The sequence below is a fragment of the Haliotis asinina genome, chromosome 2, assembly GCF_037392515.1.
Source record: "Haliotis asinina isolate JCU_RB_2024 chromosome 2, JCU_Hal_asi_v2, whole genome shotgun sequence".
NCBI lineage: Eukaryota > Metazoa > Mollusca > Gastropoda > Lepetellida > Haliotidae > Haliotis > Haliotis asinina.
This window is the reverse complement of record NC_090281.1, coordinates 71,426,293-71,450,042: the sequence shown is the minus strand read 5'-3', so window position 1 is coordinate 71,450,042 and position 23,750 is coordinate 71,426,293. Positions and strand designations below refer to the sequence as shown.

General features: G+C 38.7%; 1 protein-coding gene across 1 annotated transcript in view; it reads right to left on the bottom strand.

The window, feature by feature from the left end:
• Nucleotides 1-1,862: 1,862 nt before the first annotated feature.
• Nucleotides 1,863-23,750, bottom strand: part of LOC137272842 (glycine receptor subunit alpha-2-like) — a 29,828-nt gene continuing 7,940 nt past the window's right edge. Inside the window, exons 2-8 of the mRNA XM_067805249.1 lie at nucleotides 12,899-12,993; nucleotides 11,894-11,961; nucleotides 10,865-11,085; nucleotides 9,164-9,246; nucleotides 8,035-8,172; nucleotides 6,472-6,842; nucleotides 1,863-5,629 (exon numbers count right to left, since the gene is read on the bottom strand). Coding sequence (XP_067661350.1) covers nucleotides 5,405-5,629; nucleotides 6,472-6,842; nucleotides 8,035-8,172; nucleotides 9,164-9,246; nucleotides 10,865-11,085; nucleotides 11,894-11,961; nucleotides 12,899-12,993 — 1,201 coding nt within the window. The 3' untranslated portion in view covers nucleotides 1,863-5,404. The remainder of the gene's footprint in view (nucleotides 5,630-6,471; nucleotides 6,843-8,034; nucleotides 8,173-9,163; nucleotides 9,247-10,864; nucleotides 11,086-11,893; nucleotides 11,962-12,898; nucleotides 12,994-23,750) is intronic.

Sequence of the window (23,750 nt, the reverse complement as noted above, 5' to 3'; positions counted from 1 at the left end):
CCGTCACACAATGTAAAGGACAAAGTACATCGTTCACATGATACAAACGTATCGTATTCAATAGCAGCTTCTTTCTCTGCCTACACTGCACATCCTTTCAGAACATTCCCGAGATCGGGAAATGAACACTTTGTATTCGACTCGATTGAACAAGACACGCTACAGCCAAGATTAATAGTCAAGATACAATTTGATAACTCCCCTATGGTCATCGTACCCCAGCTCAAACAAGGACAATGGAAAGATGTGTAACTGGTCAGCAGAACATCACCACACATGTAACATAAGAGAAAGAATTAATAGGAAACAGAAACATATTTGATATTCACTTCATGGAAGATAACTATGTAACATGTTATCATGACAATAGATTAACACGTTATGACCTGCGTAGTGCTCTTACGGTCTGACGTGACCAGTACTGGGGTGTGCTCTGACTTTGACTCGATGCTGTCAGAATGGCCCTTGATATGACATGCTGACTAGTGGCACGTATAGTAACAAGAGTCACATATGAACATTCGGATGCTTTGGGCTCACCAGGTCAATAGTTCCATCAAATGCCACACAAACATGCATCTCCATTTCTCGAACGGAGCACATTCTTTCGCCAGTTAGCCAAAGCTCATTTTATGGTTGCTTCTCATACAAACACTACTATATGACTCATCATCATTAGCATTGGTCTTCTTCATGACAATGTGGTGTGTAGGAATTCATGGCGATAACCCAAGAGCGTCAACATACTGGAGGCGTCTAAAGAAATGCACAGGAACTAGGCGGGGTTGCTCCTGAACAAAGTCACACACATGGGGAGGGTCATGGTACTGTTAAACATCAATTTATTTCACATCAACAGTAAAATGTCCCAATAACGGTAGGTGGTTTTTAAAAAGTACAATGCATAGCACTGGATGTTGTGGGTTGTATGTTCCAAACTCAAAACTCAAAGTTCCATTTCAACCAAACTTCGTGAGATAAACATCAGTTAAATATGAATCTTTGAAAGCAATTCTCTTTTTTCTATATCGATAAGTACTTTGTAACTGCTTTTCCTGTTTAAAGTTCACTGTTATCCTATCCTGGTCTGTGTAACTGTAGAAGTATTGTATCCACACGACTGAAGATTGAACAGTGATAAAACTATAATGACTCACTGAAATCAATACTTCTTCTTGATAACCCACGGCATCACTATGGGGACGTATTAAGAGGACACCTGTCGTTTTGAGGGCATGGCTTTTTTAGGGTTTTTTATGGAAAACAACTTCTTTTATTCTTTATACGACGTGTCAGATTTAAGTCTTGGTTGTTCACCGGGTTCATCTACTTCTTGAAGGAGCAAGTGTTAGTTCTGACACCGTCGTGTAAAGAATCAAAAGAAGTTCTTAACCATAAAAAGTGTCACATATTCATGTTCATTCACCTCCTGCTGCCTTTCAGGAACTTCATCTTACGTATTGGTATCTTCAGTTACCGTTTACCGAAATGTGTAGGTAAATGTTGATTGGAGCCGGTATAGACCTGTTGGACAGTGTTGCACCCGTGAATATCATTATTTTATTTTGTTACCGTTTTCATGAAACCTTTTCACCACTGTAGTTTCACATTTTATTATTGTTATGAAACCGTCACATCTCAAGCATGTGCTTTAATTTACTGTTTTAGTTTTTATGTCAGTGTTATCGTTCATCCTTTATTCCCCTTGCCATCCATACGTAAAGCCACGTGTCATTTTCCTCATCCACATAGATATAAATGTCAGTGCCAGAGAATCACCAGTCTAGATTTCCGTCTGTAAACAACAGTGTTTGTGCAATAACAACAGAGCCACCCCACTGCCGCAAAACAGAAAACACACACCAGTTCTACAGTATTTATTTCGAAACATAATTGAATTCTCTTGGAGACATATATGCTGATAAAAATATATAACAATTTTTTTACCACATCTGTCAGCGCATTTACAGGGGATGTGCGGAACTGTATGTAGTCATCTAGACTATACCTTGTCATCTATCAGGGTATAATGGATTCATATGACTGATAAATACTCGCAACTGAACACAAATTCCATTGTAATGATATTTCTCAATAAAAGGCAGATTCTAATATAGGATTCCGGCTACATAGCTTGATATTCGTAAGTAAATAATGTTCTGATTACAGAGGCAGCTCATAATATGCAGGAATTACAACTGAAGTAAAGGCCGATTTCAATTGTATATATCATTTTTCGGAATGTCTATTACGCACAAAGATTTTTTCTAAACTGCACTTGCCAATTTCCTTTAACCTTGGGAAGAAAGGTGAAGTTGGAGCTATAAAAATATCATTGTGAAAATAATATTACGTTCGACCAGCACTGTCCTTTGTAACACATTGGATTCATATAGTTTGAAGTGTTTGGTAAAGTGGAGTATCTGCTGGTTTCTCTGTATTCGTAGGTATTGTCTTTATTCAGTCTCTAACCGCTGCTTAATACAAACTAGCTATTCATTTCAATTCACCGTTTAGAAACCTTATATTCCAAACAACATCTTGCCATTACTATGTTTGAATAATATATTGTGGATTTAAAAGGATTTCGTTTCTCATATCTTACAAATCGATTTCTTCCTCTGAAATAAGAACACTAAAGCTGTGGGTTTCAGCTTTCATGTCATACTAATCCCTCACGATGCAAAGTGCCTTTTAGTGTTTTAAGGTGAAGATTATCTTTTCATTTGTTTTACAGGCAAGGCTTAAAAGGAAACTAGTAAGTCGGCTTTTCACCGAAAACGAGATGAAACGACTTATAAATTTATGTTCTTTGTGCCTGCGGTTTTTCAGATGCATGCCATTGTAATTTAAACAGAGAACACAATTAAGTTGTAATCTCAAATACAGACGAGACACAAGCATTGCAAAGAGACATAGTAATTAGCTAACACAACAGACGCTAATACTACTCTAAGTTGGAATCTTCAGTTTGCACTTAAATCATAAAATGATGTTTACGAACAAAAGTATATCGTCAACAAAGAAATGAAGCTACAAAGAAAAACATTTCTAATGATGGTGTTCACGATTCGCTAATGCTTGCAGTCTGATCGATTTAAAGCTCTCCACCATAAGAGTATGTATAGACTGAAAGAAAGAAGGATAGAGTGGTATAAAATCATGTTGAAGTGGCTTCAATAGAGGATAGCCCATGGCACGAGATAAGCTGAATGAGGCATTTTAAAATAATAATGAGTTGAAACACATGAAATGAGAACAGATGGTACTTAACTTAGATATAGAAGAAGCTCTGGGGATATAAAACACATGTTAATCCCGTGTCGATGTGGTACTTACCCAACTCATATCTTCACATAAGTAGACAGCAAAATGAAGGACTGTAACTGGTTATGTATTCACACATTAATGAAGATCAGAATATCATTTTTTATTATCACTTATAGCATTTGTATGTTCACTATCACAGTGTCTGTACTGGAGAAGCTAATCTGCCTTTGTAGCAGCGCTCTGGAACGTTTGATAATACATGGACGGAATTATTAAAGAAAATGTCGAAAGACTGGATCAATGTGTCTGTTTCGGGTTCAGGATAGTATTACAAGCATAAATGCAAACATTTCCGACAAGCATACAAGTATCAGTTGTCCACAGTTATGTATCTGGCAGTCTTTGACTCACGATCAACATGGCAGTTCTGTATTTTGTATAATGTTGTAAATGCAAATATTATATAAAGGACAACCAAAAAGGATACAACTGTAAACATTCGAGAAAAAACATATATGTTTTTCTCCTACTGTTTATCAGTGTCTCTGTGTTAGCTTTAGGATAGAGTTCAAAATATACAGGAAACAGGAAACAATTTCTCACATAAAAATCAAAACTACATAACTGTGTGTATTCAAAATATAACAATTTCCTAACTCCTAAAGTCTAGTCTAAAGAAGTTATAAAAGTACAACGTTGGCATGGTGATTCTACTCTGGGGGTATTTGAATAAAACCCGTGAAGATCCGGGTTAGACATAGTCTTCATTAACACATGCGTGTCGTAAGAGGTGACTAACGGGATCGAGTGGTGAAGCTCGCTTGACTTGATTGACACATGTGATTTGTGTAGCCCGATGCTTATGTTGTTCATCTCTCGACTGCTTGGTACGGACGTGATCATGTACTGAGGCTATTGCCATATGCCTGGGATATTGCTGTGTGCGATTTTAAACAACAAATACAACATTTGTAATACCATAACGGTACGTATACATACAATTACAGTCATCACAGCCTATCGTGATATGTAACATACAAAACTGAACGTCCGCCAGAGAGGCTAAACAATGTAGGCAAATTACAAACTTCCGTGTTTTTTCTCAGGAACTGATTGCTCACGAACAAGAGCGCTGTTCATTTACACATCACAAGAAACAGTAATTAACACTTCCTTCACTCTCTGTATTCTTTGGTACTTCGTTAGTGTGCAAAAATGACTGTGTCTAGTCCGGACACTCGGAATTTCAAGCTTCGTTACCTGTACAAAATGTGATACTAAATTCGAATCATCTTGACCACAGTTACACCAAAATGTTCCTATTTTATCATAATATTACTTGTAGTAATTTACACAAAAGTTTCTATCGTCATCTTTGCAATTCACACATTTTCTATTGTGTCTTTACATTGATAGAATGACAGGTTTTATATATTTAGGTACAAATAAATAAACAGCTGTTACAGAGAAATATATATCCTATATGGTTGATAAATATATAAAGTTGATTGACAGTTGACGTGAGTACGTGGCAGTAGGCGAATGATGACAAATAACACATTGACGTAAGCATCATTACAAAAGCATATAAACGCATGTGCTTGAGCAAATGATCAAACACCTTTGAATATAATTGCCCCAGGGTTAGATAAAATTACCAAACCAAACACGTGTAACTTTCGATGTACGGTGTCAAGGCACAATGATGTTACGTGTGTTTCCATTCATTCCCCACAATGATCAACAATTCCATGGACGTCTAAAAATTCACGCTATTATCACAAGAATCTAATGTAAATCCAACACTCTTCCACTATTTCTCTCATTGTATTTACTCGTGCAACTTAAACCTCCGTCCGGATGGCCAAATCATCAGTGGTACCATAAACTGCCATTTTTCTGTTGTCATGGCTTCTTGGATTGTTAGCACCAAACCCTTGTTCAAGGGTGTCTCCAAATTGGTAAACATCTAACTGTATCTCTTTTTGTTTTCGTCCTACATCAAACTGTCTGTGTATAACAGAGATAGTGTTCAAAGCGGCGTGAAACCCAGTTCATTCACTCATTCAACCCTTCCAAAAAGGTAAGTGGGGATCCAATAACATGAATGCCAGCTCTAAATGAAGCCATTGTGTCACGTTATTAGGTTGTAATATGTCCAGTAAAAGGCGTTGAACAACACAAAAGCCAGCGGAAAGCCATGGCGCGAGATCTTATCAATCTTTACTCCAAGGTCTTTAGTTCCATCAAGTTTTAAGGTGATGATTGATTTTGACCTTGACCTTGATGCAGGGATACGACCTGTAGTGAACATCTCATCATTGTCAAATGCATTGTTGTACACACCGGAACTAGTACTCTGAAAATACAAAATACCGTAGGTATACATTCTGTTTTTAATATTTCTTATTGAACATCTTATGTCAAGAGGTCTCGTTTCGAGGTATTATTGAGGATTTGTATAATCTTGGAATTGATTTCTGTCTACTTATCTACGAGTTCGTGGACTCAACCGTTATTGTTCACTGTATTGTACATTATAATAATAACTGCCTGTTGATAACAATGATATCCAAACATGGGCTGATTCGACTTCGTTAAATAATCAATGAAACTGACAGTGTACTTTTCCGTACATCCTGACCATTAGACTTACTGACATTTTACGCCTATGTTTTAGGCCTAAGAAAATGTTTAGATGTTTCTGGTCAACGTCGAACTATTTCATTTTCCGTATTTTCACCAAGATCAGATAAGTCCATCCTTCTCTTAGGTAACCAGATGGACAAAGTCTTTGCCTTTTGACATTATACTCAGTAACAAATTTCATGTCGCTCTACAAAATACACAGATTCTCTGTAACATACATACATACATTGTTTCAATGGGTATTGACTCTATACCTTGGACAACAGCACAAATGCTCGTTCTTCAAAGCAGGCGCTAAGTCGAACGTCTATGCTTGAATGTAGATTTTATAACATGCACTTGTGATAATCTTAGCGCTAGGATCTTTTTGAGAAACGGGGCCACTATTACAGCCATACTGAGGAGTTAGTGAAACTATATGTGGTACTCAAATGTTTGGTAATCATTCCTGAATATTTTGTGGTTTCCACTTATTTAATCTTTTCAGCGCAAACACGCTCTGTGGCGATGAATGAATGAAGGACAAAAATATACCAATACCATAGCACTTACCCCATTCTGTTTTGACGTTTCTTTATGCCTTGTGCTCATGCTCAGTTTGCGGTGTCTCCGTGCGAGGACAGTAACAACGGCATACTCCATATAAGCAGCAAACACGAATATAAGACAGGCGGACATCCACACATCGATAGACTTGACATATGGAACCCGGGGTAGTTGTGTCATTGCTCCAGAGCTCTGTGTGGTGATGGTTAGTACTGTAAGGAGCCCGACAGAGATGCGAGCAGGGATTGCTTGATGGTCGATCCAGAAGGAGATCCAGGAGAGGCTAACGATGAGGATGCTGGGAATGTAGGTCTGGGTGAGGTAGAACCCGATCTGACGTTTCAAAGTCAGCTTGGCGTACAGACAAGGGAAGGTACCTTGATAGAATGATAATAAATAATAATGTAAATGGCAATTTAAACAGCGCATGATTCACATACAATTTCAGAGACATTATCATCCCAGATAACCCAAGCTGCCTCTGAGGCGCTAGAAGGTTAATAGTGACAAGACCTATCTCAACGGGTACCCATTTTCTTCAAGTAGATTTTGAACAAACTCACTTGCCTTAGGTGAGACCACGTGTATGACACGTGCTTCGTTATGGAGGAGGACTGAAGTCTTAGAAACTCTCAGGAGTCATGTTGCCAAACGTCTGTTTAACGTCAACTAAATTGTGACCTGAGCTCCATGCTCTATGTGTGTGTGTGTGTGTGTGTGTGTGTGTGTGTGTGTGTGTGTGTGTGTGTGTGTGTGTGTGTGTGTGTGTGTGTGTGTGTGTGTGTGTGTGCATAAGCAGGGCTTTTGGTTTGGATTGGTTTTCCCAGTGATATACAAGGGAAGAAAGTTAAATTCCGGAGGACAGTGGTTTTCATAATGCTACTTATTACCGAACAGAACCTAATATTACTGAAAACATCTCGTCGCTTGCCACGTTTTCACTCTCCTGACATATGATCGAGTTTCGTGTTCTTACAAATACCATGTACAATTACTGTACCCATACATGTAGCATCCCAGAGGGAGTAACATTGTCACATTTATGCATGGAGACTTCGACAGCAACATCCTTGCTCTAGTAGAATATCTTTTTCAAGCTGATTGCTTTCAGAAACGCAAGAGGTATATGGAGTGACGTGAACGTCGTAACCAGTATGACTGTGGGAGACACATGAACAACATTTTGGCATAAGCAGCGAATGGGATCACACACCTAAATTATGTAATGTATACGTGTTGGTCACATTGTTTGGCAATGCCTTCAGTGTTGCTCATATCACAGCGTGTTATGTGACAGCCACGACATCCTGGTCGGAGCTAAAGAGATTGCAAGCGATTTGCAAGAAGATACTTCTTGATAAGAATCTTCACAATATGGGCATACCGTATTTTATCATTATTTCAAATAATTTACAAAAAGAATTAGTTTTGAATATTCAGCAAGTGAATTGTGTGTCAAGCCCTGATTGCAATATGTGCAGAGGCAGTGCTGGGCATGTATATAAAGCTAACTGTACATGGAGAGATTCTCGCAACTGACATCGGCGAAGAAAACACAACGAGTAATACCTGTAGCGTATGTGGCAGTGCAATCGTGTGTGGTAACAGATAACAGCTCAAAGTCGGGCATGTTGGCGTTCGGGAGAACATTGAGAGACTGGCGCCCCGAGGACCACTTCATCAGTATGTCATCAGTTGTAAATGCATCTGAAATAGTAAACGTGTACATGGATAAATGAAAACCAGATATTACATCCAATGAATGAGTGATCATGAGTGAGTCAGGTTTGAACAGTTTTCATTTTTAATTTAGACATGTCAGCATAGTGTGGGCTCAAATTGACAGAGGTCCCCCACATTAACATTGTGGTCAAACCCATTAGCATGACGTGGTGCTGACAAATCAAGATGTGCGGATTCAAACTCATGATCATATCTTTCTGGCGTGGCCAAGGGACGCGGCACAGAGAAATGTTTACCCGAACAGCCAGATTGGACTCCTCAATGTTTTTTAAAACTTTATCATATTTTGACTATAATTTTCTTTGAATTTTTCCATGTCTCACTTCCACCTAGCAATGAAAATAAGATGAAAGAACACAAAGCAAAGGAAGGTCATTTGAAAGCATGGTTTTATTATTTGATCCTAATGCCGTAACAACATGATGAACAAATCATTAAAGAAACATTTTTTTGTGTGTGTGTGAAGTGTATACTCCGACTTAAACAGTATATTCAGGATCCCTAACTAACTGTCAGAGCGCGTGAGCCATGTGTATATATATACAGGATATACTTTCAGCCTGAATTAATGACCCCATTGCGTTAGGAGTATGATTGCAAATACGACGCATAATAAATTGGCCATTTGTCTTTTCCTTCAAACAAAATGTTGACATTGCACTCGTGACAGCGCCATCCGTGAAAATTCATAATTCACTTGATAAGAGGAGCATACAAAATGCAAATATTTAATTCAGTTACGTTGTTCTATGGCGCTGGGTGTTTTGCACAAACATCAAACGCTCATTCTTTTGGTTCATGTTTCTTCGGTGTGTTTAGAGAGGAGGTGAGCACAAAAACACATAAGGTCTAATCGTTTTCAAACATGATTATGAGTTTTCAATGCGTGTCAGTATGGCGTATGGTTATAGGAGCTGTCACTATCTGGAATAAGAATTAAACGATTGATTCTTACAACTTTCCATCCTGATTTCACAAGTTTGTTCATCCATTGGAAACTTCCTAAGGTCCATCACACAGTGAAATTCCACCGAAACCCTGGGATAGAAATATAATTATAGGCATGTCAACTCAGTAGCCTTAATCACAATGTATATATTTACATTTTAGTCCTACGCCAAATGCTTGATGTTATCTAGTTTTAGGTATGAAACTTCCCAGCCTCGAAACTTTCTTGTTGATATAGAATTAGCCACCAGGTTATTGAACACAAACAAGGTTTAGCCAACTGTTGAGACAGCGCCCACATGTTCATTGACCAACTGCATGAGTACTGACCACTCTAATGGGCGTTGGTCTTGCAAGATATGCAGTATGGGTAATAAGGCTGGGTGTATCCCATTACCTGATTTTGTCATCTCTTCATATGGCCAAAGGGTAATAAATGGGTCAGTAATTATACCCGTGTTGTTTCTGAGCGGAATTGTCTTACTTATCACGGATAAAGCGACTAAAGGAAACGGGTGGTCAGGCTCTGCCGGCAGTATTGCTGAGTGCGGCGTTAGACAACTATCAGAACCACATTACGACACACATCTGATAAATAGAATTAACGTAAATGTAATTATCATTTTTATCCATATAAGCCTGGCTAATGAGCACATATTAGCAACAGAAAATGATGTACAAAATATCCATTTGCATGTTAAGTGTTACATAGGATGGGCAGTACGATTACAACTTAAGAGCGATTCACAGCAAAATATGCTGTTCATAAGAGACAACCAAAATAATCGTCTACTCTGCCTCGGTGGTATTGCAAATGGATTAATGCGCACTGGATTGTCTTCAATTATTTCCAGACCGCTGGAATAAATAGAATGCTGACTACAGCGATATTCAACAGACACATGTTGTCATTACCCGCCAACGCTTTACTGATATTACAGCCTGACACCGTACATTTAATTAATCTGCCAGAAGTGCATATATCAACTATATGTGTAGCAGTGTGGTCGTAATAGAAACTGAACAAATAAAGGCACGCACAGTCAGTGTCAAAAGTATCAACCGGTTCGGATTTCTCGAAAATGATCTATTCTGTTTCTCACATTTTCTTAAAACTGGAAAGCAATATGACACACAGCTCCACAACCATGAAGTGAACCAAACCATTAATAGTTTTTAACCCCTGAAAATATAACATTTGGTATTTGTGGGATTACACTTTCTTAATTAAGTACAAATTCTAAGCTTTTCTGGGATTCGAACCAATACCTTCAGAGTCAGGATCCTACATGTAATCGCAAGCACATAACCCACTGATCCACCGCGACTTCAACGCTTGATAAAATGCTACAAAATTAACTAAAAGCTGTTCGATATAGGTAGCAGTCGTCAAACACCGTCGTAGTGCTAGTTCGAATCTAATTCCATGTGCTTTGAGGAGGACTTGAACATTAAACCACATATTCTCTGATTTTAGTTAAGGTTAAGTATGCGTTTTATTGTGTCAGTATGCTACTCAAATGAACCAAATCAATACCAATCATGTACATGCTTCTACAAGTCCCTTCACCATCACAAGTTAATCGTAAGTTAACTGTAACACTACCTAATATTGTTCCAAGAATGCATATGAAGAATACAAACAAACATAACATTGGAATTAAGCTATGTCTTTCTTAACTGTTTGCGAATACTGCGTACAAAGTACCTTTGACTATAGAATACCATTCCTTCTGGGGATAAGCGTAGTAATACATTGGGTGTGGTGATGTCGTGGCGCAGCTCCGTCTCTGACTGGGGAAAGAAAATATCGGGTACCCATAGCATTGACAGCTTCTTGTAGCTTAGCACGATACTGTTGTTTAATTCGTTGTACTTGAGGCGGGAGTCTAACCATTCCTGGCGGAGGTAGAAGCTGGCACCGAATTTCTGGAAAAGTTATCGGACCAAACCGCTTTTTAGTATAGTGAGTCAAGTATCAACGCCAAGAAGTGATCGTGAGTGAGTGAGTGAGGTTGTTTGAAAATATTGCAAATATTTCACAGTGTGTCAGTGTGATGTGACAGGTGAAGCCGTAGAAGGGTGCATATGTCATGCATGATTAAACAAAGGACCAAACATAGAATCCGAAATGCAGCAATTCTTGTATCAGAAACCTGAGATTCCGATAAGGTTTACTTTTGAGTGAGTGAGTTCAGTTTTACGCCGCACTCAGCAATATCCCATGTGTATGGCGGTAGGGAACAGATTCAAACTGAAACAAGTTTGTGCAGGTATGTTCGTTATACTGACTCTTACTTTATTCACCACAGAGCAAGGAACCATTACATAATACATTCCATTCTGGCCATTCTACACGTCCTTGAAAATCCGGGTTAGAATGGTGGTTCTACCCAAGGATGGTACTGAAGAATACCCATGAAGATACGGGTTAGATTTGGTTGTCAGTAAGCCATACTTGTCGTAAGAGGCGACTAACGGGATCGGGTGATCAGGCTCGCTGACTTGGTTGACATATGTCATCGTATCCCGATTGCGTAGATTTATGCTCATGCTATTGATCACTGGATTGATTACACCACTCACTCACTGATTACCTCAAAGGTCATTATCAGTGTAATGTTTTAACACCGACTGTTTTAAGAATTACACTTTCAGACCATTATTTGTGCATCGCACATCGCCATTTGCCTGCACATTAATGCAGAAGGAATACATTGACTGTAACAATACTCACCATATCTCTGTCATTAACAGGGCCCAGAGCGTTCAGAGCAATATCTATGTGCACCATTGTAGCTGAACCTGGAACCAACACAAATTGAAACCTTGAAGTCGTTGTTACATTCTAATTATGAAATATAGATGCAAGTAGGACTGTCTCATTCAGAAAGGATCAGGCAAGGATGAAGTTAAATATTGATATCAGTCACCATTAAAATACCAGAAACACTTTGTTTCCTTTTCATTGCACAAGCTCATGATGATGTACGTGTAGTGTAACGGTAGACTGATCAAATGAAATACAAAGTCACTGAGAGAAAGGTTGAGCACGGGATGCACACCCATGACTTACTTGCAAAAACTAATAAAAAACGGAGTTTTTAGGATAACGTTTGATTACAGCATTGGGATTGCTATATGTCTCAGCGTCTACGGTTCTGCGTTTTAGCTAGTGTTCCATACCAAGCACGGTAGGACATAAATAAAGTTGAGCGTTGGTAAGTATTAACTGGTTTTTTTCTAAATTGTAAAACATATCGTTTACTTGGGGAAAAATAGTAACAGATCGAAATGATATTACAAAATGCCGCAATGTTTGAACATTACGAAACGATTGTATTCCGTATGAGGGGAACATATGGTATGATAGAAAAACTATTTGTGTAATTTATAATTATAAAAAGTAGACATTACATCATTTGAGAGAAAACACAAATACACAAATACACAAATACACAAACACACACGAACGTGCGCGTACGGATAGGATTGCGACAGCGCAGTTAAACATAGAAACAGTCGCTTGATGCATGTCATTTGTTTTCATGCAGTACGTTACAAACTCATCCACAAAACTCGTACACATCATGTTCCAAATGTTCATTTGTATTCATTGGCTTTGACGCTCATCATGTATCTTTATGCCTTGTTAGAAACTCATATTACCATCGCACATGACATTAGACAAATATTAGATCCACATGCATACACAATCTCTCTATCCTTCATCCTGACTTACTGCTAGGCCTTATACTGGAGTCGTACGTCTTTCCCTCCAGAAGGGTGTCGATCAGCAGTTTCACGGAGGCTTCCACAGTATCATTGCTACATCCTCTGGAAAACCAATAGAGTCGTGAATGAGTTTAACATATCAGTGACAGAATAGACATTGTGAAATGATACTCGATCGTATGGCAATAACTCAACATTGTATCATGACGCAAAGGCGTGCATGAGAACATGATCACAACAAGACATTGTGTTATCATCCTTTAGAACATCATGAAGATAGCTTCAGTTGCTTCAGCAGTCCTGTTTTGTCTATGACAAGTGAGCAATGAACCTGTCGTATGTGTATTATGCAGTTTCAAATAGCATTACCTGATTAATAATGGACAGTTAATCTGGAAATGTCTTCTGGAACTATACAAGGAAATACTACAGACAGGGAATATTGGTGGAAAGGTGACTGATGGTAACAACTGTAGGAACACATACAGTCGTTCCAACAGTGTAGAAAAAGTCGTGGGGCAGTTTGGGGATAAAAACCTTTGCTAACATTTTTTCTTTGATCAATTTACTTTGCATGAGAGTGGGTCATTTAGAGAAAATGCACACAACCTTCGGACTATATATCCGACAGGATTCTTGATTTGGGTAGGGGGGAGGTTATATAAAAAAATAGAAATTGAAAAAATCAAGTCTCTGAGTTGAATTGAATTCCCTTAAAAGTTCAAAGTTAGAATCGAAATCGTGCAATTGCCTGACACTGACATTAACACTGGAATGTTGCTAAACCTAAACTCCCTCACTCACTCACCACTGTAAGCTTAAGAGGCTACCAAAAGCATCGTCTGGTTGGCCTTGCTGGTTTCATTGATGCCAATGTATCTGAATGCTCTTGACGTCAATGAATCATTGTCCATGATGTCAATGCCAAATAAACAGGGAAACAAGCAGGAATAATCGAAATTATCTATAATGATTACCTTTAAGATATATACGAGACAGGGTGAAATACAAGTTTCTGTTTTCAATTAATACCTGTTATCTCCGTTGTTCTGACGATCAACACTGTACAATATTTGGTATCAGAAATGAGATACCTAATTAGGGAGTGAATTTACATTTCTTGCAAAATGCATTTGTTTAAACAATCGAATTCTTAGTACCTTAAGTGCGGCCCTATTGTTTCTTGTCCCGGAAGATCGGTTGAGGTAGTTACACCATTGTTATTGTAAATTAGTAACAGTGAAACAAAATCATTACGGAATATTTTGGAAAACGAACAAAATACTTTTCATATAATATGCATGACACAATCGATAAAACACTTGTTACGACGTCAGCACTGAAATTCTGTTAAAGGTTGCAATCAATAGTCAGAGGCTTGGCGGATGTCAAGGTCTTTAAACATGAATATTTGATTGCACATTGAAGGCAATTTTCATGTGGAAGGTTGAGAGAGCATACCAATAATATCACAATGATAATAAATAATAGTCAATTTGTCATGCGTATTGCTCCATGCACAATGAATGCTCGAAGAGCCCAAACAATCTGATTATCATTACCCCGGATAATCCACATTGCCTGTTATGTGTGGCATGACAAACACATATAGAGGCTAGTCAATTGTTCACATGAAGACAAAACACAGGAACATATGGTACAAGTTGAAAACATCAACAAAAGGAAAATAGTACTTATCCCTGTTCCGATACATTTTGAAATGTCCTCCACGTGTCTGGAATAAAACTTTTCAGAGGTTGAAGTATTCACTCGTCACCGCTGAGATCCGAGTGATATTGCCAGACATTCGCTCATAGAACGAAAATCTTCCGTGGTAGAGTCAGTAGAAATTTAAGAACTTCAATTCTGAGTAAAGCTATGGTCCGTCCAGGGAGACAAAACGCGGAATTAATTGATTTTGGGATTGTCCTCTTTTTGGCTAGGAGAGATCCTAACCTTACACCTTTGGGTATGTTTGTACGTCTACACAGCTGTCGAAAGTCAAAATTATCTAACTGGATTTTCCTGTCTGCTGATCACTTTTCACAAATTTAGTGGATGACGAGTGCTGTCGGTACCTGAAAGACTGGGAATACTTACCCTTTCGGCAAACACCTGGTGCCATCCGTGATTTTGCTCCACCCATATATTTGTACGATTACACAATGCCATTTAGAAAGCGGAAGAGCGGATTAGGTGGCTGACTTTGTGTGCTGGCGATTAGGTTCCAGGACTCTTAGTGTGGGTTCGAATCCCGGACGGGACTCAACTCAAAGAGAGTATTACGATTTGTACGAAGAAAGTATAATCCCAAATATAACATATGCTACATATATTTGGAGCAGCATTTTCCCTTTACATCACACGTTATGTAAGTCTGATGAGAGTCAAAATTGGGTATATTTTTTCACTGACGTTCTGTTTTAGTGCATGTGATTTGAGCATGTTGTGTCCGTTGGAGATTGAGTCTCTCATACAACGTCTTTCCCCCAAGACTTGTAACCTGGCAACGTGCTGAATACATGATTCCACACCGTCTAAAATCATCCATATCTTAGATATTTTTATCATCGAAGACTAGCATAAAAATTTAAACATTTAAGCATTCGACCTTTCAAATAAGGATCGGTCTGCTTCCAGACAGTATAATCCAAAGTTCCAGAATATGGATATTTAAAATCCTCTGATTCTTTCGTATTTACAGCAACCCACTGGATCAGTTGAGGTTACTTCCATCTTAATGTATCATGTTGTCACTGGATCAGTTTAATTAAAGGGGGTACCTCCTTCTTAACGTACCGTGTTGTTAATTGATCAGTTAAGGACAAAGAATTATCTACTTTGAACGTATAATGTTGTCACTGGATCAGTTTACGCATAAATGATACTGGCACGTATCAGGTTGTCCTGTTGTACTCCTTGAAGAATTTATTCTCGAATACCTCATTCTTAAAAACAACTACTTTAGTCTTGTCCAAATTAACTGTTAACTGGTAATTATTACAATACGAATCTGGAGTGTCGGTTCTTTTCTGGGGACCAAACTTGTGTCAGATATCAAAATGACATCGTCGGTAAACAATGACATGAACAATTCAGTCATCTCTGGATTAAGCATGATACCAGGTTTACACGTGGATTCAATTTCCTGTGCTAGTTCATTAATAAGCCAAGGGATCCTAACCGATGAGAATCTGGATTTTGGACTAACAAGCAACTCGCAGGAATAAAGAACGAATGCATGCTGTACGTAGTACACAATGATACCAATGGCCACACACCCATAGATTACCACCTCGTGAATAGCTTATTATAATATTACCTGTATCAACGCATATGTATAATATATGTGCTCAGTAATTGTTTGCCTGGTTTAACACAGCACTCACCGATACTCAGCCTTACAGGCAGAGGTCTGATAGTAATACAGTTGTGATTAGAGACCCTAGTGATTGATGTTATGAGCTGCTATAAAAAGACAAATAATCAGTATTTGTTGTCTGCATTAACAAAATAATGAGGGAAGATTACGTGAACACATCCTTATAATCAGTAAATAGGTGTTCGTAGAAAGGAAACACCACGCGCATTAAAGTCCCTGGAAATCAATAATAAGACAAGGTGGTGTCTTGGAAAAGGGTCAGGACATCCTGCTCCACATGTAGCTCTTCCAACGATACAAGTGATATTTTGCAGTCCGAGTTAGAGCTGGTCTTCAACAACCCATGCTTGTTGTGAAAGGCGACTAATGGGGTCGGGTGGTCAGACTCGCTGATTTTAGCTAACCACGAGCTAACCAAGCGGGCCAGATGGTATTCCGTAGACTGATCCAGGCACACGGAAGTCAGTATTGTAATTATACATCAATTTACGCTATCAATCTCTCAGTCACTGTGTGTTGTTTGGTTATCAAGGTTAATAATAATCAGACTGTTTGCTACAGCTTTGAGCATGTTATGTAAAAGGAAAATGCGGACACAACATGCCCACAGATTACAATGCACGTGATTGCGTGTTTCACTTAAGTGATAGGCATCAAAGGTCGTGAAGGTATAGTGCTGCGGATCGATAGTCACTGCAGCTGTATACTGTGGAACCAAACAATGCCCGGTCATAGAGCCTAATGCTGACGTCATGCTTGTTGGATCATCCACATCACACATGGACTACAAGTGCGCTCAATACATCGTTTAGACAAGGAATGTATCTGTCTCAAATTAATGAGTAAGCGTTTCATTAAGCCAAAATTCTAAGAAACATTAACGATTCACTCCACCTTACATATATTAATTGAGGTTTCCAATGATATGTCCAAACTAGAGGTGAAATGATTTACTCGGAACGCCAGTGCTAGCTTCAGATGTCCTGTTTCCTGGTTGTCGCAGTATCGTTTCCGCAGAGCGAGTTTGCTTGCAATGCTGACTAAGAATGAATTGTGCAGAAACCCGATCCCGTGACTGGAACTGATGTGATCAGCTGATACCTCATCTCATCCCTAATGGCAATGACTGTTCTACGAACAGAACAGAACAAAGCAGAACTATAATGCTCACAAAGCAATATGTACATAGGGTGTCCACGATTTACTGATAAGGTGTATAATTGCGATAGAGCTACTAGTATTTACTTGGATGTGTCCACTCCTCGTGTACAATGTTTATCTAGTTTCTTCATTCAAAAGCTGCATAAGTTCATACAGTGATGGGTGGACACTACGGACTTAGGGCGCTAAGGGCATGTGTAGCTGTTTGTCGGAATTCATATATACACGGGGAAAAAGGATCGCAACTCGCCATAGTTTTCATTGTTGCAATAGCCAAAGCACCATTATACAATTCAGTGAATGATCATACATCAAATGAATGGTACAATTTATAAAAGATGTTCTGAATAGTATCAAAATATCAATCACCTCAGCAAACAAGGAATCATGTTGTGCAAAGAAACAACACCAATCAAGATAAATTCGTCATCGATTTTAGTGACATGTACGTAGAGTAATTTGTTTGTCCAATCATTGATAATACAAGGCAATATGACGTCAACTTCGTCTGCCCCTGTGACTTAGCAACTCATTCTGAAGCACATTATATTTTCCTATCACACTTACATTCACAAAATCCGTGCCCTGTTCTTTATTTAGAATACACCTCATTGTAACATCCTTCAGTGCAATTTGACACTCAACACCGTAACACATCTTATTCTCGAAACGTTCGTAGCCCTAAGAATTCTTAACTTTGATAGTAGCCAGTGTGTTAAGAATGGGCTTAAGAAGTTCGTTGGGATACGAACGTTTCGAGAATAGATAACCTGCTTCACAAACAATTAGGTACCTTATTTCCCCATCAGTCCTAATCCTCAACCTTCTATGTAAGTATCATCTGTTCTTACTGATGCAGCACTTATGTTTCTTCATTGTATTGAACGGTGAAGTGTTTGGACTAAGTACACTATCCCTTCAGTGTACAAGATCCCTTCAGAATAATGTGTATGTTTAGCCTCCAGATCACAGTGTTTTTATATGAAATCGATTGTAAGCCATTAAAGAGTTGGAAGGAACATCAGAGTGCATGTGTGATCCATTGACCATGATCAGATGGTTCTGGCGTACATGGACAGGATCGACAACAAGATTCACATATCATCATGCCTACCGTTCATGATTGCGAGGATCTTGTCCATTGTGGGATTGATGTCCAAATTTCTCGAAAGGGATGTGCGTCAGTGATGCCGTAAAAGACCAGTGACAAAAACTACACACATTCATCTTTAAATCTATTTCTTGTATTGAGCGGTGATATTTTTCGAACATGTCACGCGACTGCAATTGTCTACCAACTGCACGGCTGCCATAACCCTATAGAATATACAATTACAACAACGATACTGTTTCGTAATGCCCAAAACGCCCCTAAATGGTATTTCTATTGACATTTCAAAGAATGCTGGGTTCCCTTGAAAAAAATATGGCCACAATAGGCGATAATCCTCAGGTTTTAGGCCATTATTTCGCAAAATATCAGCAACATCACGGCCGGGGACACAAGATATGAGATTCAATTTTTTTTTCTCATGCAAGGTATTGATCCAATGCCTTTTGCCTGATATGTGAACGCTTAATGCCACAATTCTACTCGATTCCCGTCGTCCATAGACCGTACGATACGTCTTGAAAAACGTCCCCTGCTCTAGTGAATTGAAAAAGACGCCTTTATACGCGTTGACATGAGGAAATACAATGGGGCATTGTTTGCACGAAGACCGACATAGCTGATAACCAGATGTCACCATACATAGCAGATATCAATCGCACCTAGACTCATGAAACACTTGGTCATCAATTACAAGGTCATCGATGAAGCTGATCACTTAGGAAATAAAACCATTCACAGGTGCCAAAAAGCCACATCTATGAATTGCATCATTCTAGTGCCACTAAGCAGAACTTATTATATATTACAATATTATTAAATATTAAATACTGGATTTAATTTATGCCACAGTATCGGTACCCTTAACAGAGCTACGGGTTGCGTGTGACTTCAGAGGATACCGACAAACATGCATGAGCATCTGATATCGAGAAGTAGACACTATTAACTCATAATATTATCACCACTATCCCAGCGTATCATCCCCATCGAAGTGGTTCTTATTAACATCTTTCACCGCTGACCAATAAGCTTATCATATACAATAGGTATATTATGTTTGTAAGATAACATTGTATATTTGAGTTTCCGTATGATGGAATCTGAAAAAAGGTTCTTGGGCCACAAAGTTAAATAAGTAAATGAAAATGCATTCAATATTCATCAAAAACAGATAAACTACAAACATAAGTCGGATATATTTATCGATAACACTATCCAAACATATATATTTAAAGAATGAACTCAGATGAGAGAAATATTCTTGTCTGGGATATGTATATTAGCATGTTTGAAAGGAATATAATATCGATTTAATCAATTAGTCTCCACAAACGTTTAACCAAAAATACTTTCATAAAGAATATTATTTAGGAAGATATCTGGTGCAACTCATGGTGGTGAATTACCTTATTGGCTATTTCAAATAAGTTTCGGTGGCTGAGTGGGTGTGAGTGCTGATTCTGTGTTCTTGGAATGTAGTACCTCCCTAAGAGCATGTGTGTCCGAATCCCAGTGAGGACTGCTTTACTAAGAAACATTCCAGGCATATCTGTTAATATTCCAGTCAGAGACCGACAATCTAGTGATCATCAGCATGGGCATCGATAACATTCGAGACCTAAGCAAAGGGTTACCGACAGTAGAAAAGATGGGTATGATGACAACTAGTTGAGTCACACGTTGTTACCACGTTGTTGATATGTTCTGTCATCAAGAGCGTGTGATGTTTTGGATGACATGAACAAGAAATTACTGCTTAAAGTAATGACTTAAAGTTTCACATCGCAAAAGTTGCTGTTATCATGATTGTGATCAAGACTGGGTACATGTATGAACTTAAAGCAATGTCATTATTTCAAATCTATAACACTTTGATTGCAAATTACCAAAACTGAATTGATGCGTGAACGTTTTTACGTTCATTATTTTTAACGTGTTCAACTGTAGCAATTATTATTTTATGATATATTTTATTCATGACATAATTGTATTTCTAACCTGAATTTTAGTCATTACATCTTCACAGTCCACGTGCATCTCATGCTCCAAATACAGCAATGTGTTATTTGTTACTTACTACAATTATTTGACACAACCATGAGGAGGAGACGTATGATTCTTCCTGTAAATCGCCTGCTAATGAGAAATATGTTACCAATGACATCGCCCTATCAAGTCCTGTTCCTGTTTAAGTTTAAGTTTAAGACACGTCGACCTGAGAGAATGGCAGGTAATATGGATATTGGGCAGGAGGAACATGTCATCGTCATGTTTAAGGAATCATTAATAACTGCCAGGTTAAGTTTAAGTTTAAGACACGTCGACCTGAGAGAATGTCAGGTGATATGGATATTGGGCAGGAGGAACATGTCATCGTCATGTTTAAGGAATCATTAATACCTGCCAGGTTAAGTTTAAGTTTAAGACACGTCGACCTGAGAGAATGGCAGGTAATATGGATATTGGGCAGGAGGAACATGTCATCGTCATGTTTAAGGAATCATTAATACCTGCCAGGTTAAGTTTAAGTTTAAGACACGTCGACCTGAGAGAATGACAGGTAATATGGATATTGGGCAAGAGGAACATGTCATCGTCATGTTAAGGAATCATTAATACCTGCCAGGTTAAGTTTAAGTTCAAGACACGTCGACCTGAGAGAATGACAGGTAATATGGATATTGGGCAAGACATGTCATCGTCATGTTAAGGAATCATTAATACCTGCCAGGTTAAGTTTAAGTTCAAGACACGTCGACCTGAGAGAATGACAGGTAATATGGATATTGGGCAAGAGGAACATGTCATCGTCATGTTAAGGAATCATTAATACCTGCCAGGTTAAGTTTAAGTTTAAGACACGTCGACCTGAGAGAATGTCAGGTGATATGGATATTGGGCAGGAGGAACATGTCATCGTCATGTTAAGGAATCATTAATACCTGCCAGGTTAAGTTTAAGTTTAAGACACGTCGACCTGAGAGAATGACAGGTAATATGGATATTGGGCAAGAGGAACATGTCATCGTCATGTTAAGGAATCATTAATACCTGCCAGGTTAAGTTTAAGTTCAAGACACGTCGACCTGAGAGAATGACAGGTAATATGGATATTGGGCAGGAGGAACATGTCATCGTCATGTTAAGGAATCATTAATACCTGCCAGGTTAAGTTTAAGTTCAAGACACGTCGACCTGAGAGAATGACAGGTAATATGGATATTGGGCAAGAGGAACATGTCATCGTCATGTTAAGGAATCATTAATACCTGCCAGGTTAAGTTTAAGTTTAAGACACGTCGACCTGAGAGAATGTCAGGTGATATGGATATTGGGCAAGAGGAACATGTCATCGTCATGTTAAGGAATCATTAATACCTGCCAGGTTAAGTTTAAGTTTAAGACACGTCGACCTGAGAGAATGACAGGTAATATGGATATTGGGCAAGAGGAACATGTCATCGTCATGTTTAAGGAATCATTAATAACTGCCAGGTTAAGCTTAAGTGTAAGACACGTCGACCTGAGAGAATGACAGGTAATATGGATATTGGGCAGGAGGAACATGTCATCGTCATGTTTAAGGAATCATTAATAACTGCCAGGTTAAGTTTAAGTGTAAGACACGTCGACCTGAGAGAATGTCATGTGATATGGATATTGGGCAAGAGGAACATGTCATCGTCATGTTTAAGGAATCATTAATAACTGCCAGGTTAAGTTTAAGTTTAAGACACGTCGACCTGAGAGAATGACAGGTAATATGGATATTGGGCAGGAGGAACATGTCATCGTCATGTTTAAGGAATCATTAATAACTGCCAGGTTAAGTTTAAGTTTAAGACACGTCGACCTGAGAGAATGGCAGGTAATATGGATATTGGGCAGGAGGAACATGTCATCGTCATGTTAAGGAATCATTAATAACTGCCAGGTTAAGTTTAAGTTCAAGACACGTCGACCTGAGAGAATGGCAGGTGATATGGATATTGGGCAGGAGGAACATGTCATCGTCATGTTTAAGGAATCATTAATACCTGCCAGGTTAAGTTTAAGTTCAAGACACGTCGACCTGAGAGAATGGCAGGTAATATGGATATTGGGCAGGAGGAACATGTCATCGTCATGTTTAAGGAATCATTAATAACTGCCAGGTTAAGTTTAAGTTCAAGACACGTCGACCTGAGAGAATGGCAGGTAATATGGATATTGGGCAAGAGGAACATGTCATCGTCATGTTTAAGGAATCATTAATAACTGCCAGGTTAAGTTTAAGTTCAAGACACGTCGACCTGAGAGAATGGCAGGTAATATGGATATTGGGCAGGAGGAACATGTCATCGTCATGTTTAAGGAATCATTAATACCTGCCAGGTTAAGTTTAAGTTTAAGACACGTCGACCTGAGAGAATGGCAGGTAATATGGATATTGGGCAGGAGGAACATGTCATCGTCATGTTTAAGGAATCATTAATACCTGCCAGGTTAAGTTTAAGTTCAAGACACGTCGACCTGAGAGAATGGCAGGTAATATGGATATTGGGCAGGAGGAACATGTCATCGTCATGTTTAAGGAATCATTAATAACTGCCAGGTTAAGTTTAAGTTCAAGACACGTCGACCTGAGAGAATGGCAGGTAATATGGATATTGGGCAAGAGGAACATGTCATCGTCATGTTTAAGGAATCATTAATAACTGCCAGGTTAAGTTTAAGTTCAAGACACGTCGACCTGAGAGAATGGCAGGTAATATGGATATTGGGCAGGAGGAACATGTCATCGTCATGTTAAGGAATCATTAATAACTGCCAGGTTAAGTTTAAGTTTAAGACACGTCGACCTGAGAGAATGACAGGTAATATGGATATTGGGCAAGAGGAACATGTCATCGTCATGTTTAAGGAATCATTAATAACTGCCAGGTTAAGTTTAAGTTTAAGACACGTCGACCTGAGAGAATGGCAGGTAATATGGATATTGGGCAGGAGGAACATGTCATCGTCATGTTAAGGAATCATTAATACCTGCCAGGTTAAGTGTAAGACACGTCGACCTGAGAGAATGGCAGGTAATATGGATATTGGGCAAGAGGAACATGTCATCGTCATGTTAAGGAATCATTAATACCTGCCAGGTTAAGTTTAAGACACGTCGACCTGAGAGAATGACAGGTAATATGGATATTGGGCAAGAGGAACATG